The sequence below is a fragment of the Halichoeres trimaculatus genome, unplaced genomic scaffold (genome assembly GCF_033239565.1).
Source record: "Halichoeres trimaculatus isolate MK-OKI-2021-1 unplaced genomic scaffold, fHalTri1.1 fHalTri1_scaffold_23, whole genome shotgun sequence".
Taxonomy (NCBI): domain Eukaryota; kingdom Metazoa; phylum Chordata; class Actinopteri; order Labriformes; family Labridae; genus Halichoeres; species Halichoeres trimaculatus.
Genome location: NW_027437201.1, coordinates 16,021,874 through 16,039,289, shown reverse-complemented (window position 1 = coordinate 16,039,289; position 17,416 = coordinate 16,021,874). Strand labels below are relative to the sequence as shown.

The 17,416-nt window shown below is 39.5% G+C and overlaps 2 protein-coding genes across 3 annotated transcripts in view; both read left to right on the top strand.

Annotated features, from left to right (window-relative positions):
• ttyh2 (tweety family member 2) overlaps window positions 1-15,301 on the top strand; it is a 59,670-nt gene extending 44,369 nt beyond the window's left edge. The window contains exons 6-15 of one of the 2 annotated variants that reach the window (XM_074662989.1): window positions 1,579-1,651; window positions 5,080-5,149; window positions 5,238-5,293; window positions 8,185-8,277; window positions 8,368-8,460; window positions 8,878-9,020; window positions 10,609-10,794; window positions 10,883-10,961; window positions 12,553-12,579; window positions 14,070-15,301. In XM_074662989.1, coding sequence (XP_074519090.1) covers window positions 1,579-1,651; window positions 5,080-5,149; window positions 5,238-5,293; window positions 8,185-8,277; window positions 8,368-8,460; window positions 8,878-9,020; window positions 10,609-10,794; window positions 10,883-10,961; window positions 12,553-12,579; window positions 14,070-14,150 — 901 coding nt within the window. In that variant the 3' untranslated portion in view covers window positions 14,151-15,301. The remainder of the gene's footprint in view (window positions 1-1,578; window positions 1,652-5,079; window positions 5,150-5,237; window positions 5,294-8,184; window positions 8,278-8,367; window positions 8,461-8,877; window positions 9,021-10,608; window positions 10,795-10,882; window positions 10,962-12,552; window positions 12,580-14,069) is intronic. The other variant, XM_074662990.1, reaches the window with a different exon arrangement.
• A 1,106-nt stretch (window positions 15,302-16,407) lies between these two features.
• kif19 (kinesin family member 19) overlaps window positions 16,408-17,416 on the top strand; it is a 29,512-nt gene continuing 28,503 nt past the window's right edge. Inside the window, exon 1 of the mRNA XM_074663890.1 lies at window positions 16,408-16,925. Within this exon, the coding sequence (XP_074519991.1) occupies window positions 16,887-16,925 (39 nt within the window). The 5' untranslated portion in view covers window positions 16,408-16,886. The remainder of the gene's footprint in view (window positions 16,926-17,416) is intronic.

Below are 17,416 nucleotides of genomic sequence, written 5' to 3'. Positions count from 1 at the left end.
AGGGCTCTGTAACTGAGCAAGAGAAGGAGACAGACTACAAGGGCTGATAAAGCGCAAAGCAGGAGGCAGAGGAAAGATAGGGGAGAAGGAGGTGAGAGACTTGTGTGAGACAGACTGGATCACAAAAGATAAAGAACAAGTAGTGGCTTGTAAGTTCAATGTTTGGAGCTCAGTATCTTCTTAGCACATTGTGAATTAAATTACAGCTAAAGACAGAGTAGTGAAAGAAGACATGATGAAAAGGCCTGGACATGCAAACTAAAATCAACTATCGGAAAAATGCCACAGTCGTCAAATCAGCAGGAGTTTATTGGACTTTCTGGAGAGTATTTCCTAACAAGAGCTGATGTTTGATAGAACCAGAGTTCATCTTTTAATGGGTATTGATCCTCCCTGTGTTGCTGCACGCTCAACGAATAGCATCACCAGCCCCCCTGCATGTCGAATATCTCACCCAAATTTTCTAACGTGTCCTTGATGTCATTTACTGATACAATGAGATCATCAGGGAGGGAGCAAATAGTTAAACAAAACCACGTTTTCATCCTCATGGGTGCAGATAACAGTCATCCACCCGGGGGCTGTAATGCAGCACAGCGCCAGCACATCTTCTATGCTCTGATGCTCTGTCATGGGGTCATAAAGCCACAGGGCTGCAGCTGTACAAGGCTGCAAAATCAACTCTTACAGGAAAAAAAGCATGACCTCTGACATTTTCTGTGGATTACAAACAACTGAGGTCAAGATTTCATACTCTGGGAGTTGGACTACGTCATTTTATCTCACTGACTGTATCATGTCGCTTTCCAGTATCAGAAAGGTACAGTTTAGCTCAATTTAGGCTGATGTGCTCCCTCTGATGACTAAATCCATAAAAATCTGCTTTTTGCTTTAGTTTTTGAGATTATTCTAGCAATTGCTGCCAGGCCAGTAATTAATTTTTTCTGCTTTGTCATAATTCTTAATTTTGAAACATACAGAAAGTAAAGCTTGTACAGGAGGCTTGTCTGAGTTGCAATTTCTTTGGTGAAGACCGACGTCAGGGGGTCTCAGTTTCACTGTTATTAGTTAACTTAGCTTAAACAGAATGATCTTTCATTGTAAGTTAAAAGAACATCATATCAGAGTTGGTCTAAGATCAGGAGCCATCTGTTTCTCTTCAATGGCTTTATTGGCCAGACTTACAGAATTACGTTGCCAAAGTACATTTTGATCAAGTATTTGGACGATTCATTGAAAAGAAACCACGTCAGCAGCATTGGCTTGATGGATACCGAAGCCTTCTTACCCGACTTTGAAAGACGACTCTTGGTCTTGTTTACATCTTATTCCCTCGCAAGTCCGAACGACAAAGCCGAGGTAGTCTGCCAGTTTTCTAATTATGTGATTTATAATCAATTCAAATTAGCCTAAAACAACGTACTCCGGAGTGGAGAAACTGATGCAGATTATCCATCATTGTGTTTCAAATGAAAGCTTTAATTCAAGATGGAGCCACTAGTGTTGCACTTAATCTTCATTTCATGATGGATTATTCTCGTCCTCTGACCCTGCTGTTGTTTCTTTGTGCACCTGCAGGATGATGGTGTTTGGAGTGCTGACGCTGATCCTGAGCTGGACGTCACTGGGAGCTGACCTTGCTACTGCTGTGGTGAGCTGTTTGGCTTTTTCCACTACCATACTGACAGCTTTCCCCCAAAAATAAGGACCGAAGTATACAGTGGCCTGTAATCAATTCTTGTTATGCCTGTCAGTGGTGATAAATTACTGAAAGTACATGCACAATGGGCTTGAAAAATGTCTTTATGATTGAATGATTATGCATTGCTGCCTTTTTTCTTAGGTGCTCTTACCTGTATTTATCTTACTTGAAAATGTATGCATAAGAAAATGTGCAGTGTGTTGCATCTTTTTGCAGTTGCATTGAGAATTTCCCTGGAAAAAACTGCATTTATTAACCCCATAACTTCCGATTATACAGCTTTATCTGATGCACAAATTTAGGAACTTGTAGGACAAGATAGCTAAAAACTGCTCACAAGATAATTCATCCCAAACTGTTAATTCCTGTGCACAAGATGAGAAAAATCTACTTGCATGCACAAGATATTTAATTGTGAAATGAGTGTCAGCTTTAGGTTAATGTGGTGTGATTTAGAACGTGTTATCGTGCTTTGTTAGACAAATCCCCGTCTTTTCTCACCTTCAATGACCTTCAAGATCATAAAAAAGGAATTCAGTATCAGCTTTGAAGACGATCATGCTGAATAGCTGCATAATTTCCATGTTTCACTCTCTTATGTTCCTACACCAAAAAGCCAAACAAGTGTTCAAATGACCCAGAGTGTAACAATTAGTGTGAGATTGAAAATTAAAGCGATGCATTAGAAAGACTGAAGATCGCATAGATGAACACCGGTGTGTGAGTCATCTGCCTCCGGCGTGTGTGCTGTTTTTCTCAGGTCTGTTGTTGAATATTGTGTTGTGACTCCAGGCTGCAGAGGATTGTTAGCATGTGTGAAATTTAAGTTGGAGTTAATTAGCATCGGGTGGGAAGCAGCAGGAGGCGGCATCGGTTACAAAATATCTCTCTCTTTGGTTTCATCTCCTTCTTTTCATCTCCCGGTTTAAAGTCTGCTTTGCAAGACTCCAGTCTCTGTGGTCCACATTTTCTGTTCTGATGGCGGGACTCCTTTGGGATTCCTTGTGATGCCACTGAAAGGACACATAGAAGATGTACAGTTGAAAGAGCCCAGCAAGCATACAGCGTTCAAAGAGCTGCACAAAAAAGGAGTCTTACCAAACGGCATAGAGATGATTCCCATTTCTGCTCCTCTATGAGGTGGAATATGCTGTGTGCAGGTTGAAATGTGAAGTTGAGTAATCAATGCAAGAGACAACCAAGGATGACTGATTTCTTTGTTGTGTTAACAGAAATTTAAATTACAGCTAACTGTCTCATCCAAAGTTATTAAACGCTTCAAGCTCCACAAAAATACTCTTACAGTTTCTGCTTAGTCTGGATTACAAAATAAATCACCATCACCTGTTTTGTAGCCTGTGTATTATTGCTTGCACTGTATGGTCAACGTCCACTTAGTCTTTCCACTGCCTGTAAGCAAACAGAGCTTTAAAGGGTGAAAATGTCTCAAGCAGGGATACAAATAACTGTAAACAAAGATTTTATCTGAGCTCTGAGTTTTGTATTAATTTGAGCTTTGCGGGCCCGAGTGTGATACTTTGTGTGTTGGTAACTCACTTGTGCTTTCGAGCACAGCCGTGAGACAGGAGTTGATTAATTGCAATATTTCTTCAAAAAGGAATATCAGTCAGACAAATTAATTCATGGTCTAATTGTTTTAGTGTTTCATAAATTGTTTGAATAATTCAGAGGGAGTTTGCTTTAGTCCCAGTTTAAATCTCTTCAAACTTTTCTCATCTTAAACTCCTGACTTGATGTATTGCCTGAGCACAAGTCATACTTTTTTATTTTACCTCCAGGCAGCTCATCGTTCTTCTGTGAGGAATCAGGTCAGGGTTAAGATAAATCAGCACTTACACCTGTAGAGAGCCTGTGTGCTAATGGAAGGTCTCGCTATAACAGCGGCAGCGGCTGAACCTTCAATTACAGACCAAATTCACTCAATCTGCAGTCTGGCAATGTGTGTATATCACAAGCAGACTCTCCTCACACTCCAAGATGACTTTTGAGAAGGTATTTGCTACAGCAGGCAGAGTGTTGTGTCCCTCTTTAAATGTGAACATGTTTTGTTGCTGTGCTGCACGGTGCCGGACAACCAACACAGCCCTGATGCCAGTGTGGTGCCTCAGAAATGTGTTTGTTTGTCAGGATTTGTGTGTGTGTGGGTCTGCTGCCTGTCAGGTGTGTTTGTTGGATATTTTTGTGCCTGGCGGAGAGCAGATGTTTGTGAGTCTGCAGGGGGGGTTTTCAAATTATGCATGTGTGGAGTCGACAGTTAGATTACAGCCTCAGATCAGAACGAATTAATGCATAATGAATGCTTCTCTGTCGCAGAACTCTTAATTGCAGACAGCGGGGAGTCAGGACTGTGCATTCTCAGAGACTTACTGCCTTTCCATCAGGAATTCCAACAAAGAGCTCCTGGTTTGTTAGAGCTCCTTGTTTCCTCGTTTCATACAAACGAGCTCAGGGTTTGCAGAGGATTCAAGTCTGTTTTATCTCATATGTGTGCAGGCTCATTAGCGCTCCCCCAAGAGAAGGTTTAGCTTCATGCGGTGTGAGTTTGTCCTGAGCCCGGGGGACGTTTAACATTCAGACAGCACAGTGTGAGGGAGACCATCACTCCTCGCTTTTTGTTATTTCGCCCAGACAGGTTCCTTGTTAGCGCTGCACAGTGGAGTGAAAGCATGTGTGAATGACAGAACATAAAAGTTTTTCTGTCTGGACGTGATAAAAAGGATTATAAGAGCAGGCTGTCATCTCTACTTTTCACTGCGACAGGAGATAATAAAGGTGATTGTCATTACTATTATCGGTTTTGACAAAAAGACTTTAAACATGTTAATCAAGGAGTACAATAAGAGGGAAGGCAGTTAGCACGGCTTTGCTGGGACCATAATTGTACAACTGCACAACCTTAAGTGGGATATAGATTATTACATTAAAATTAACATTAAAATATTTATGCAGATGACAGAAAACAGAGGTGTGCTCTCAGACTGGTAAGGAACTCCCAGATTAGAGCCAAACCACAGAACACCTGTATTTTCTGCACACTTCCTATTGTCTTAGATTTTCAAACACTACAAATTATTCTTTTTAAAGCATGATCTAATCTTAAAGCTTACAGTCCTGGCATCAACCATAAGCAACATGTAAAAATAAAAGCCAAATGAATATAATCTTTGTATCAGCACACATGGAATACCTCTTGTCCTGTCAGACTACAGTATCCTAACTGAGTGTTGTGTAAAGAGCTGTTATTGTCAACCGCTTAGAATTTGACTCTCTATACATAAATTTCTGAGCTGTCAATTCAAGTTGTTGTCTTCTCTTCTCTTTCCTCTTCTCTCCACATGTCTTCATTTTTATTCCAGGGCACAAGTGATTTCTGCGAGTGCCCCGACAAGTTCATCTTGAGCCAAACCAAGTCTTATATCGGTGCTGGTGAGTTATACTGGAAAACCCATGAATATCATTGCCTTAATAGAGCTGCATTGTATTCAATCTGTGGCCTGTTTGTGTTTTCCTGCAGATATTGTTCATTACTACATGTACTGCAACCAGACTCTTGCCAACCCGTTTCAGCAGGTAAGAAACAGCAATCGAAATATCAGGCACTCAAGCACTACACTGGATTTTTGATCTTTTAAAGCATTTTTGAAGAAGTCTTCAGCATTAAAATCAACACATAATAAATATATGTAGATGAAGGTGACTGATTAAAAATATAACAAGGTGAAGCCCCTGTTTTAAAGTTATATAAATCCTTGTTCAAACAGCATTTCAATGACTGTATTTAAATTTTCAGCAGTACTTTTCTACATAATGAAATACAGTCATTAAAATGCTGTTGAAAATGAGCTTATGTAACCCTGGACATTTTAAAAACTTCTACTTTCCAACCACATTTTCAACTACATCTCCTGACCTGTGATACCCCAAATCAGTACTCGATGGAGGTTTCATTTTGCTGCCCCTCAAGCCTCATCTTTGTCACTCTCCTCCTCGCCGTGCAGCCCTGTCTGTCTGATTCACGTCCTGACTTCACCTCATGAGTCTGGCAGAACGTTACAGTGCTTCCTCAGAGGCTGTCACCACCGCTTTCCTCTCCTCCGCTCTCTGTATTTCTTAAGCAAACAAGCCGAAAAGTTAGACAAAGACAAACGTCAGAAAATTGCACTGTAGTTTAAGCAATTCTGAAAGTCGTCTTGAGCTCTGTGAGTTTACTCTTCAGAAAATCAGAGTCAGAATTGTGGGTCACATCGCTGACTCCGCTGCTTACATCAGTCAGCAGTAAAGTCAATTTCTGCAAGCTGTGGCTCAGCACAGCTCAGATCTTATTATCCGGCTGTGGTAGACATACCCTGAGGATAACAAGAGCACAGCAGCAGAGGTCTGACAGCCGTCAGCCCACATGGTAAACAAAGTCAACTCTCTTTCCTCTGCCACACTGACGCCCAACAGGTGCAAAGTTCACAAGCAAGCTGGCAGATACAGGAATTCACTCAGATTTGCAAAAACACAAGCTCTTACTCTCTTTCTCTTCTTCTCTCTACTAAGTCTCTCTCTTGTGTATTTTCAGCCTGAAATACAGTCATGCCCTGTAGTTCTACCTCCGTGAACTTGTACTTCATCGCTCTGGGTGTCATTCTTGCATCAACTCTGCTCCTTTCCCTCAGCTCTTGTTCTCCTCTTTTCATCGACATCTCTTTGAGCTTTTTCTCGCTGCCCTCCTCTATCCACTCTCTCTGCCCTATTTTTTTCTTTATTTGGCTCAGGAAAAGCTCACCCAAGCTAAAATAAAAAAGCACAATCTGATCAGGCTGTTTGGATTGTGCAGCGGTGAGCAGTTCGACCACGGACAGTCATGCAAATCTTGAAAGAAATGTCAGATCAAAGGAAGGCAATTACATTTGTGGATGGTCGAGGTAATTGACCATATCCTGTTTCAATTTAACATCCTGCCGCAGGCCAGGGGGGGATCCGTGCAATCTGTGCAAGGTTTGGTGACTGTGAAGATACAATTTAACTTTGAGATGTGGCAGATTAATTCAGTTAAGGTTGGGCTTGAATGTTAATTCAAAAATAGTCATGGGGCTGAAGGTGCTGTTTTTCAGGTGGGATGTGATAATTAATGTGCTGCATAATAAACTGAATATAGAGGCTTATTTTGCCCCCTGTTGGTTAGACGATGAACCTACAGAGAGACATCAAAATTAACTTGTTTTCATGTTGTCAAAAAATATCAGTTTTATTCTGTAGAGTCATAATTCAGTGCTTTTAATCTGTATTGTTATATTACATGTCTTACACAGTAACATGTGTTGTTCCATTTTATGTATTTTGTACAAAAGCACATTATACAGTCATTTTCCTCTCAACCTAGTTAAAATACTGCATCCCAGCTAGCTGTCGCTATAGCTGAGTTGCTCCCTGGACTAAAGAATTATATCAAATAGCTTGCTAGAACATTTTTCTGTATTTGTTCTAACAAGTATAATCACTTTTTAATTATATTTCAAGAAAAAGAAGCAACATCTTTACACAGATATAAAACCGTAAAGCAGAAGAGCTAGCTAACTCTGTGGTAAGTTAGCTTCAGCAGTGCCAAACTGCATCCTAGCTAGCCTGAGCTACAGCTAACTTTCTAAATGTTCATGACTTAAAATTGTGGGAAGAGCATATAGTTTTTGTATTTTACATTAGTGTACAATACTTTTCACTTATCTTTAAACAACAACAACAAAAACAGTTCAAAAAGATATTCAGCAGTGGCAATGCAAGTTAGCTTTATCAAACTTCACATCAGCTAGCCTTAATTTAAGCCTCAAAATTATCAAATGTCTCTGGCTGTTTTTATGGAAGAAAACCAGTTTTTACGTCAAAACATTATAGTTTAAATTTCAGCACTGTCAGTAACACTAGCTATCATAATAGGGACAAATTAAAGAAAAGATTATTTACCAATCCTACCAAAAGCTTGTTAGCCTAGCTTAGTTGTAAACTGTCGGGATCATAGCTTCGATTTTAGGCTAATAATAGCTTGTTTTCGTGTTTTTGGCAAGATAGAAGCATGAAAAAAGGGTTTTAAGATCTGTTACACACATTAGCTACGCAGCTTTAATTTCAAAGCCCTTTTTTAACTTAGTTACAGGAAGGGAACCTTTGCTGCTAACATGCTGTGTGAGTTCTTTCATGTTGGGTTTTGTCTTGACAGTTTTATAACGGGAGAAATGTTGGGTATAATTTGATGCTTGTGCTTTCCAGCTAGTTCAAAGCTGATCTGGCCTTCATTCTTTGTCTTTTATCTGTTCCTTTCAAAAGCTTATTCAATTAGACAAAAAATAGGCCCATTAGGTTTCTCATTAGCCTTCACTCATGTGTTTTAGTTTGTGGATAAAAACAGAACAAGCATTTTTTGTCATTCAAAGGTTTTTGCTTTAACTGGGGCTTACATAGCTACATCTTCTCGTTCACAGCCTCTCACCATCTTCCAGAGATCCTTGACTACCATGCAGATTCAGATCCAGGGTCTGCTACAGTTTGCTGTGCCTCTCTTTCCTACAGCTGAGGTATCACGCACATATGATCTTTGACTGCATCCAAAAGTACAGCTGAGCCAAATCTAAGTGCTTTCTATCATAATGCTAACTCCTCCACAGAGAGACCTGCTGGGTATCCAGCATTTGCTCAACTCCTCAGAGGCCAGTCTGCACCAGCTGACCGCCCTACTGGACTGCAGGGGGCTCAACAAGGTTTGTTTAATGCTTCTCTAATTGGCATCATTGCAGCACCACCAGGTCAGCAGGGGAGTGAGCGGTCACGCAGGAGAGCAGCATGGAGCTGAAAGTGGATTTCGGAAGAGAGCAAAGCACAAAATTTAACAGATCAAGTCTCTGAGCTGTTTTCTTCTTTTCGAGTTCCCTTCACTGTTTAACTTGTGCTGCATGGCTCATGACTGCTGTGCAGTTTATATGAATAATGTGGAACTTCCTGCTGGATGTGCATGACATGAATGAAATATATGTTTTCCTGGAGATGCCACGCTCTAGTGCTCCAAGTGCTCCAAGTGCTTTTTCATCTTTCCTTCATTATCTCTGCTGTGAATTCAAATATGACAGCAAGAATCCTCCTACAAACATCTCATCCTTTCTGCATTTGATCTGTTTTAGGACTACCTTGATGCGATGGTGGGGGTGTGCTATGACGGGGTAGAGGGGATGCTCTACCTCTGCCTCTTCTCCACCTTGGCAGCCTGTGCCTTCACTGTCATGCTGTGTGCCATTCCCCGGGCGTGGAGACAAATGGCCTGCAGGTGAGTTTGTTCTCTGCATGCCTGCCTGAGCGCCCTCATTTCCCCCTGCAGCCAACTCTTTGCAGCCTTTTGTCCTCTATGAGCCAACTGATAATAAAGTCAGATCTTTGAAATTTTGCACAGATGTCTCCCTACAAAAACAATTGCAACTGTTTGAGTTCAGCGCTTCGGAATACATCCACTAGTAGCAAATAAAGCAAACACTGAATCTTTTTTAAGTTCTATAAGGTTGTTTTTTGACATGCACCCACTGAATCAAATACAAATGGACTGAAGAAGCCCTATATGGACATGCATCCATATATTTACTGTTTTCTCATGATAACAAGTTTACTATCGTCGCTTCTCAAGATCCGAGCATATTTATCTCATTGTCTCAAGATAAGGCTAGTGATGAGATGCCATTAAGCTTATATCCATGTGTTTTGTTATTTTTCACCTCACAGAACCCATGTTATGATCATCTAATGTTACAGTGGTGCAAGTGAAAAGAGAACTACTACTTTTGCAGCTTTACTGCAGTACTAAAGTAGTGAATTTTAAGTATTACCTTCAGAAAATAACCTGAAGTTATGTGCTTTAATGGGAAGGCAGAATAAATAGAACATAGGGCTGTATCTCCACGTAGGGCTTCTATGCCAAAGCCACCTAATCCAGTTTTATGTCAGCTCCCTGTCCTTCAGGGTGGCATTTTTTGGCTTGTAAAAGAAAGCAATGAATAATAAAATGCAGAGTTTAGAAAGGTTATCCATCACAATGAGCTATCGCTAACCTTTATGTCTTTGTCAGTCACATTCTGGTTATGTTGTAATAAAGATTTACTCAGCGTCTGTTTTGGAAACGTCTTCTGGGGACACTTTGACATTTGAAATATGAACTATCAAACAGCTCTCCTTTAGAAAGTGAATATATATTTGTCTCCACATGTTTATGGTTTTGATTTCTGATAGTAGGACTTGGAAAGGTTTATCAAACGCTGATTGTTAAACCAAGTCTCTTTCTGCTGATTTTTCAGACACTGCGATAGAAAAAATGAAATTACCAAAAATCTCCCTGTGTATTTGAAATGATTGGGGGCAGTGTTGCATAATGTATGGGGGCTAAAACACTCAAAAACTCCAAACTAGTGTAGGTGTAATGCAACATTTTGAGTGTAATTTGTCCTTTTTTTGCTTCTGTGTAATTATCGTGCACTAAATACAAAACTTCTGATGTCTGGGGGTTTATAAAAAGGAGGATTAGTTCTGTGGGGAGTGTGTGTGGGTTGATGCTGTAGACTATAACATGAGCCCAGTGTTGCTTAGCTTCTTTTTGTTGAAACTTTTCCTCTTTGCAAAACTAAAATTATACTGACAAAGCAAGTTTTGCATCAATTCCCTCAGTTTTTATATGTAGAAGTAATTTGTGCACAGACATCAAAGATAAAGATTAAGTTTAATAATTCAAGCCACACTGACCCTGAAAAAATGCTTATCTTTTACAAAAATAACATTTGCTCTCTTTTCCCCTCTGGGATGTTTCCCCGCACAGTTTAAACACCTCCAGACTAAGCTAATCATCCCACGTTCATTTTATCATGTTGCTCCAGGGAAAGAGATTATGACGACATCGATGAGGAGGACCCATTCAACCCCCGAGCCAGGAGGATAGGTTCCCAGAACCCCAACCTCACCAACATGCACAGCTTCTGCAGCTACAGCAGCAGCATGGGCAGCCAGAGCAGCCTGCACCGGCCCGCCCCGGCTCTCACCAATGCCCCCATGTCTGAATACATGTAAGAGTGCATTTATCTGACGTCTAAATTCAACGCGTTGATAATTTCCTGGAATCTGAGTCACTTCTTCAAATTCTTTCCTTCTCAGGAACCACACAGTGCTGTTCGGGGGAAATCCACGGTACGAGAACGTGCCTCTGATAGGACGAGGCTCTCCACCACCCTCGGTGCGTTGGGTCCCGGAGGCCAAGTCATTCCTATGATGTCACTTCCTCCTGAGCTCATAGACAGATTTAGCATTGAGAGCACAGGAAGTATATCTTTCAAAAACAACTGCTGCTATTCAAAGTATTTACTTAATGGCTTGACTCCACGCTCAGGGTTGGAAGCTAAAACAAATGTTGCACAGGTTATATATATGGTTTTAAAACTTGTATCCTCACTTGAGAGCTGCAAAATGATAACAAATATTTACACATCTTAAAATTACCTAAATGTCAACGTTAAAGTATGAAACTATGACTACATAACAACATTCAGGCTTCCACCCTAAGCCAGACGTGGTAGAAAAATGTCTACTGAGTGAATATTATCACCCACTTTCAAACTTTTACTTTTTAGCACTTTTACAGATTTGAACTTTTCATTTCCAAACTATCAAGCCATTCTCCAAGGACCAGGTCTTTGGTCATTTGGACAACTTTTATAAGAACTGCTTTAAAATATTGAACAGGGTACTCTTTAGCTGTGCACTGTGCCTTCTTCTGTTTTCAATAACTTACCAGAGGCTGACTTACAGTACCAAAGCGAAGGAAGGAGAAGTAATGTAATTAATATTTAATCATGACCTGAACATCATTTAGCTTCTCTGAGGCCAGATTCCCAGGAGGAAGTGACACGGGTCTCAACCCCTAAGCCCCCCTGTTGACACTAAAGGTTTTCTTATGCAATGAATAATTTCACCACCAGCTGGGACGCTTGTCTCCTGTTACTTTACATCTCTGGGTTTAAAATAGAAACATTATGGATTAATATTTCATGAGGCACGGCTTCCTGACTCCACGCTGCACAACTGTGTGATGAAATGTGGCAATAAATACGTTATGCGGGAATCCAATCGACTTTAGGTTTGTGTTATGTAACTTTATTTAAAGGATCATTTATAGATGTAATATCTGTGTTTCCACTAAAGCATTCTGGAACTTTCTTTTATTGTAACCGGGTTCCTGCAGCCTACTGTTGCCGAGATTTTGACAGAGATCCAAAACTCATAAAGATTAAGCCTAGTGTGAAAAAGTCACTTTGTACATTGGAAATGTAAATCTCATTTCCTGGGGCTTCATTTTGTCTCTAACTACAGCAGTGGAAACACACTAAGTTCCTTTGAAATTTTTGAGTGATTAAAAAAAAATTCCAGCAGTGGAAAGATGACTAATGTAATCATAAGGTTGGGAAAGTCCTACACATACACACACTTATTTTATGATTTCATATTATATGTAGTACAGAGAGATTTAAACTACATACATTTCTATCAGAAGACAAAAATATTTTATATACAAATGACTTTTTTTAAGTCATAAGTTCAAACTTGAGTCACAAAACTGTGATGCAGCCTGCCTTATGACTTGTCTCCTAATTAAAACCAGCCAGCACTGTTTAATTAAATCTCCCACATGACTTCAACTGTGCAGCATCATGCAGTAGTCTGCGGCTAACAGCTTCTTTTATGTATTTTTGTTTGTTTGTCATGTTTGTTTGTTTGTTTGTATCTTTCATTTTTCTATATTTCCGCTTTTCTTTAATCAACTTTTGGAGATATACTCTCAGCAGTATAGAAACCGAGTAAGTCTTTTCTACTCTTTTCAGGCCCTCGCTTTTCCTCTGTTGCATCTTCCTTTCACTCTCCTCACATCACCTTGTTTGGTTCATGTGTAGTTTTTCTTTTGTTGCATGGCTTCAAACACACAACCTGTTGTCCTCATTCCAAAGAGTCTGTGAGTTAGTGAGGGTTTGTCTGCCCCTGGTGTTCACAGGGTGAAACTGTAGTTCTGTCCCTTTTTCACAGTCAGCTCCCCTGTGCATGCAGTTTGGCTCTAGTTACTCAATTGTATAACTTGTACTATCACAAGATTTTGAACTTAATTCATACAGGCTTTGAAAAATTTACACCAATGTGAAAATCAGTCTTGATTGTTATATGTGGGTGTTATAGGTAATAGATTAACTACTTGCTCAGAAAGTAAGAATATCACACTTTTTTTTCTTAAAGGAATAGTCCACAGAAAATCTCATCTTTCTTTAGTAACTGGATTTCTAAGAACAGCAGCTTTAGAAGCTATGGATTTGATCAAGCTATGCAAGCTAAGATTAACCACACCAGCAGCATGAACTTTTTCTTAAATATTTTAATTAAATAAAAGAGGAGTTGACTTACATTGCATCTCACAGACAGAGCAGGGTTTGCACAAGTTCATAGAGGAATTAAGTAGAAGCATCACTAACAAAGAGGCAGGTACTGGAAAAAAGGTTGGTAGCTCTTTCAGGAAGGGGAAATACAATACTTGCCCTTTCTTCATAAAAGCCTCACTGCAAAGGGCAAGTATAAATAGGGCATAGCTGATAAGGGAATTGGGGTGGACAGAAAAAAAATCCATTGTAACATACTGTGGTAAGTACAGCTGAGGAGAGAAAAAGCAGGGTATGAGATGACAAAATGTGAAGGTCTGGTTTGATATTTGATTCTCCTCACCTATCTACTTTTTGAATATGAGGCTAAAGCTAGGAAACAGTTAACTCTATTTGAAATCAAGACTAAAAACGTGCCTTTCACATTATACCCCCATGTACGACCTCAGTTGGCATCAACACTCCCGTTAAGTGGTGTTTGTTTGTATCAAGTACCTTAATGAACAGGTCCTTTCAACAAAGTAAACTCCTGTTGGATATGGATTTACCTAACAGACAAATACCCTAAAAAAACAACTTTTTATCAAGCAAACCAGGACAACTTCTAGGTATGCCTACAGAACTATAATCCTTGTACAAATCTTACAGCCACGCAAAGAACTACAACTTCTTTGAATCAAAGCTGAATACAGTTGTTGTTCTTTACTGAATTTTAATCTCTACAGAGCTACTTATAATCTCACACGTGATTATGTTGATACTGTAAGGATACATTTTCTGTGGACTAATCCTTTATATATAGATATTAAAAAAAAAATATCACAGTGTGTTTTCTTTAAAGCTGATGATTAGCTCCAGTCTTCAACTGAAACCTCACCTCAGCTCTTACAATTAGTTTGTAACGTGTGTTCACTTTCCCTCCACAGTACTCCCCCAGTATGAGGGCCACCTATCTGTCCATGACTGAGGAACAGAGAAGACACTTTGCAAACGACTTCCAAGCATAGACTCTTTAAGCTGTCAAAAGACGGAAACCGCATCACGAATACACACTCTCACATTCCACGGACAGTGGCGTGGACGGTGTGTTACATGTCGTTGGTCCTGGATGGTGCAGTGCCAGAGACAGAGGACCCACATCTGTGCGCTCGTAAATGATTAACTACACTTTTCTGTCCAAAGTCATATGTGGAGCAACTCGCTTAATCTTTCTGACGTGCTGTGGAGTTTAACCTGCTCTCGATGTGTTGTGTTACTTTGCTTGACAGGCCGTGTCATCAATTGGTGAAGCATTACAGGAAAGAGGTGAGATGGCACAATTGGTCTTTTACCTTAGTTCTTTAACTTTAAAATAAATCAGATGATTAATTAACAAACGGTAAAAATAAAGATCTCAAATGACCCGTATCAACAGGTACAGCACATTTTTTTTACATTTAAATTCAAGCCTCCAAAGAGACAAATGTGAGCATGACAGCTGGTGTAAACACGGCATATTATTTTCTACATTTCTTGCTCCAGGCTTTTTATTTATGAGGCACAAAGCCAGCAGTGGCAGCACACAGTGAGCGGAAGAGGCTCTGGTGAGGTATAATTTATTTACATTCACACACAGGCATGCCTCAAGTGAAGCTTTGTGTTTCTGGAGAAGGCACTACCTTGAGACCACGGCTTCTGTATATATAATGTACAATAACAGACCATTGTTGCAATTCTGATGTGGTTCTTTTTGATTTTGTTGGAGAAGTGTGCCATTTTTATATTTTTTATTTCCTAGATTTGAGTGTGGATTTCACATAGGATCACTGTTTTTCTTGTATTTCCTAAAGGGCAAATAATTCATGTTTTTTGCATATCTAACCCTGCTAATAAAAGAAAGTAGTTTCTGTCATAACTCGGGAAGCTGTGCTCCTCTAACAGTGATTAATTAGAATATTCTGGCAATATTTCTATGAATTCGAACCGTTCAACATTTGCATTGACTAACCATGATCTTCTCTAGAGTATCAAATACATGAGGTTTTGTTAATTATTTTTTTAAGTGTCATTCCTTTCAGCATGTTACATTGTACAGGCACTGTTGGTGGTGCTTAATTTTGTGTGTGACCTGAAACTTTAAGGTCTAACTGTGAGTTGAATAAATCAGTTTTGAGTATAACTTGATGTGTTTGTTGTTTTGTTTTGTTTTTTTTTTGGTGGGAGATACAATCAAAAAAATGAAAGAAAAAAAACAGATAAGAAACTTAACTTTTAGTGAACTTCCTATTCTCATACTGTAAAAATTGACCAAACTTCACTGAAGCACAATATTCCCATCAACACTTGCCATAAAATTTGTTGTTCAACTGTTTACCCAAAATAGTAAGAACAAATTGTAATCTAAAAGTACATACAGCATTAAAAAGGTGGAACTGATTACATTTGTTGAAATATGCAATGCTACAACTAAGAATGTCACAGAAGGATTTTTTTGATCACCCGCACCAATGTATTCAAAATGTTCTGTTGTGCTATTAACTGGAGAACTTTCTGGTTGGGAGCTAAAGCTGTCTGTGTGTGTATGTGTGTTTTTTAGATTACAATCTGAATTTATATAGCAACAGACCTCAAAATCTGACACCAGGTGCATTTCTGTTTATGGTACATAATTTTGACACTGGATGAGTGTTTCCTCAATATAATTAACTTATTTCTACTTTGGTGATTTTTATTGTGTGAGTTTTTAAGTTTAAAATTATGCTTAGATGTTCAGATGTTGTGAAATTAGAGGAAAAAATGTACGAAGATATTTACAATGAAAATATACATTTATGGTAGAATGACCTGAACATACTGTACAAGTAGGAACAAACAGTGGGGGTAGTTCTGGATTTTTCCAGCAGATGTCAGTGTAGTCGTGGCTAAAGAAAGGCTGCTCAGGGTAGGCCAGTGGACAGAAGAACTGGAAAACTGCATTAAGCTAAGGATGTTACACAATAAATTATGTCCAACGAAACTGCAACGGTTGAAAAAAAAAAAGATTAATTAATAGAACAAAAACAATAGGTTGTCCACCGTTAAAATAGCATTTTCAGGGGAAAAGAGAAAATAAAAATAAAAAAATAAAAATATTCATAAGTGTGCCATAATTCTGGTCTGTTTAATGTAAATAAAAAGTTGAAGTACTAATAAAAAAATGTGTTTATTAAACTGTATATAGAGGGTGCGTTTGCTTGCTACACTTACAGTAGCTGGCTAGATTAGCAGCCCCGATGCTCGCGCGTCTCTAGGGACAGCACGAGGACGACGCACGCTCACGCGCTCACACACAGACGTACACAAACAGCAGCGGGAGCAGTGGAGAGAACCGAGCAGACACACATCGGGAAGTGAACGTAGCAGGTGGGCTGCAGCTGCTACCTTAACCCACCTTTGCGGGAATTATTTTCGTGTTCGTGTCGCTAACCTGCGGCCGAGTGGAAACAGAAGAAGAAGAAACGGGAGCGTCGACGTAATGTGAAGGACAGAAAAAGGTAGCTGGGAAACCGTTGACAGAGACGCTGTCGGTGTAAGGTGCTGAGGTGACAGACCGTTACAGAACCGAACAGCAGCGAAGAGTCCCTTAGGTGTTAATGTGAGAGTGAAAGAGCTTCTAACGTGTTTTGAAAAGAGAGGTGTCATGCAGGTAGGGGCAGTTAGGAGGATGGTGCAGTATCCTGTCTGCCGCTAACACTCCTGATCCCTCAGTTGGACCGAAAGTGACCATGAAGGACACAGGGGAATCAAAGGACCACCAACTAACTGTAAGTTTAGCTAACATAAAATCCTCCTTTTGTTTCTGTTTGTTTTTATGGGTTGAAATGTGGTACTTTTTTTACATTTAGGAAAACTTAAGCATGTTTTACATAGACAAAACCAGAAATCTGACTTAAATTGCACTAATTGATCATTTAGTTTGAGCCATTACAGAATCTGGTACTTTAAAACAAATCTAATCATGACATTTTTAGCCTATCTTAAGCTAACACTTATATCACACTTTGGTAGTATTGTCTTTAATAGCCTACATTGATGCAAAAAACATAAATACTTATATATAATTTAGATATAACAGACAAGTTAAGGATGTTTTTGTCTGAGGCAGGCTCAGGATGTGACAGTCTCATACAAATTCAGCAGCCAGTATTCAGTCACCCAACCTGATCAACACCTAATGTCAAAAATCTGATCATTCAAAAAAAACAGAAACAGAATGAATGGTATAACAGGTTCCTCTTATATCTGCATTTAATTC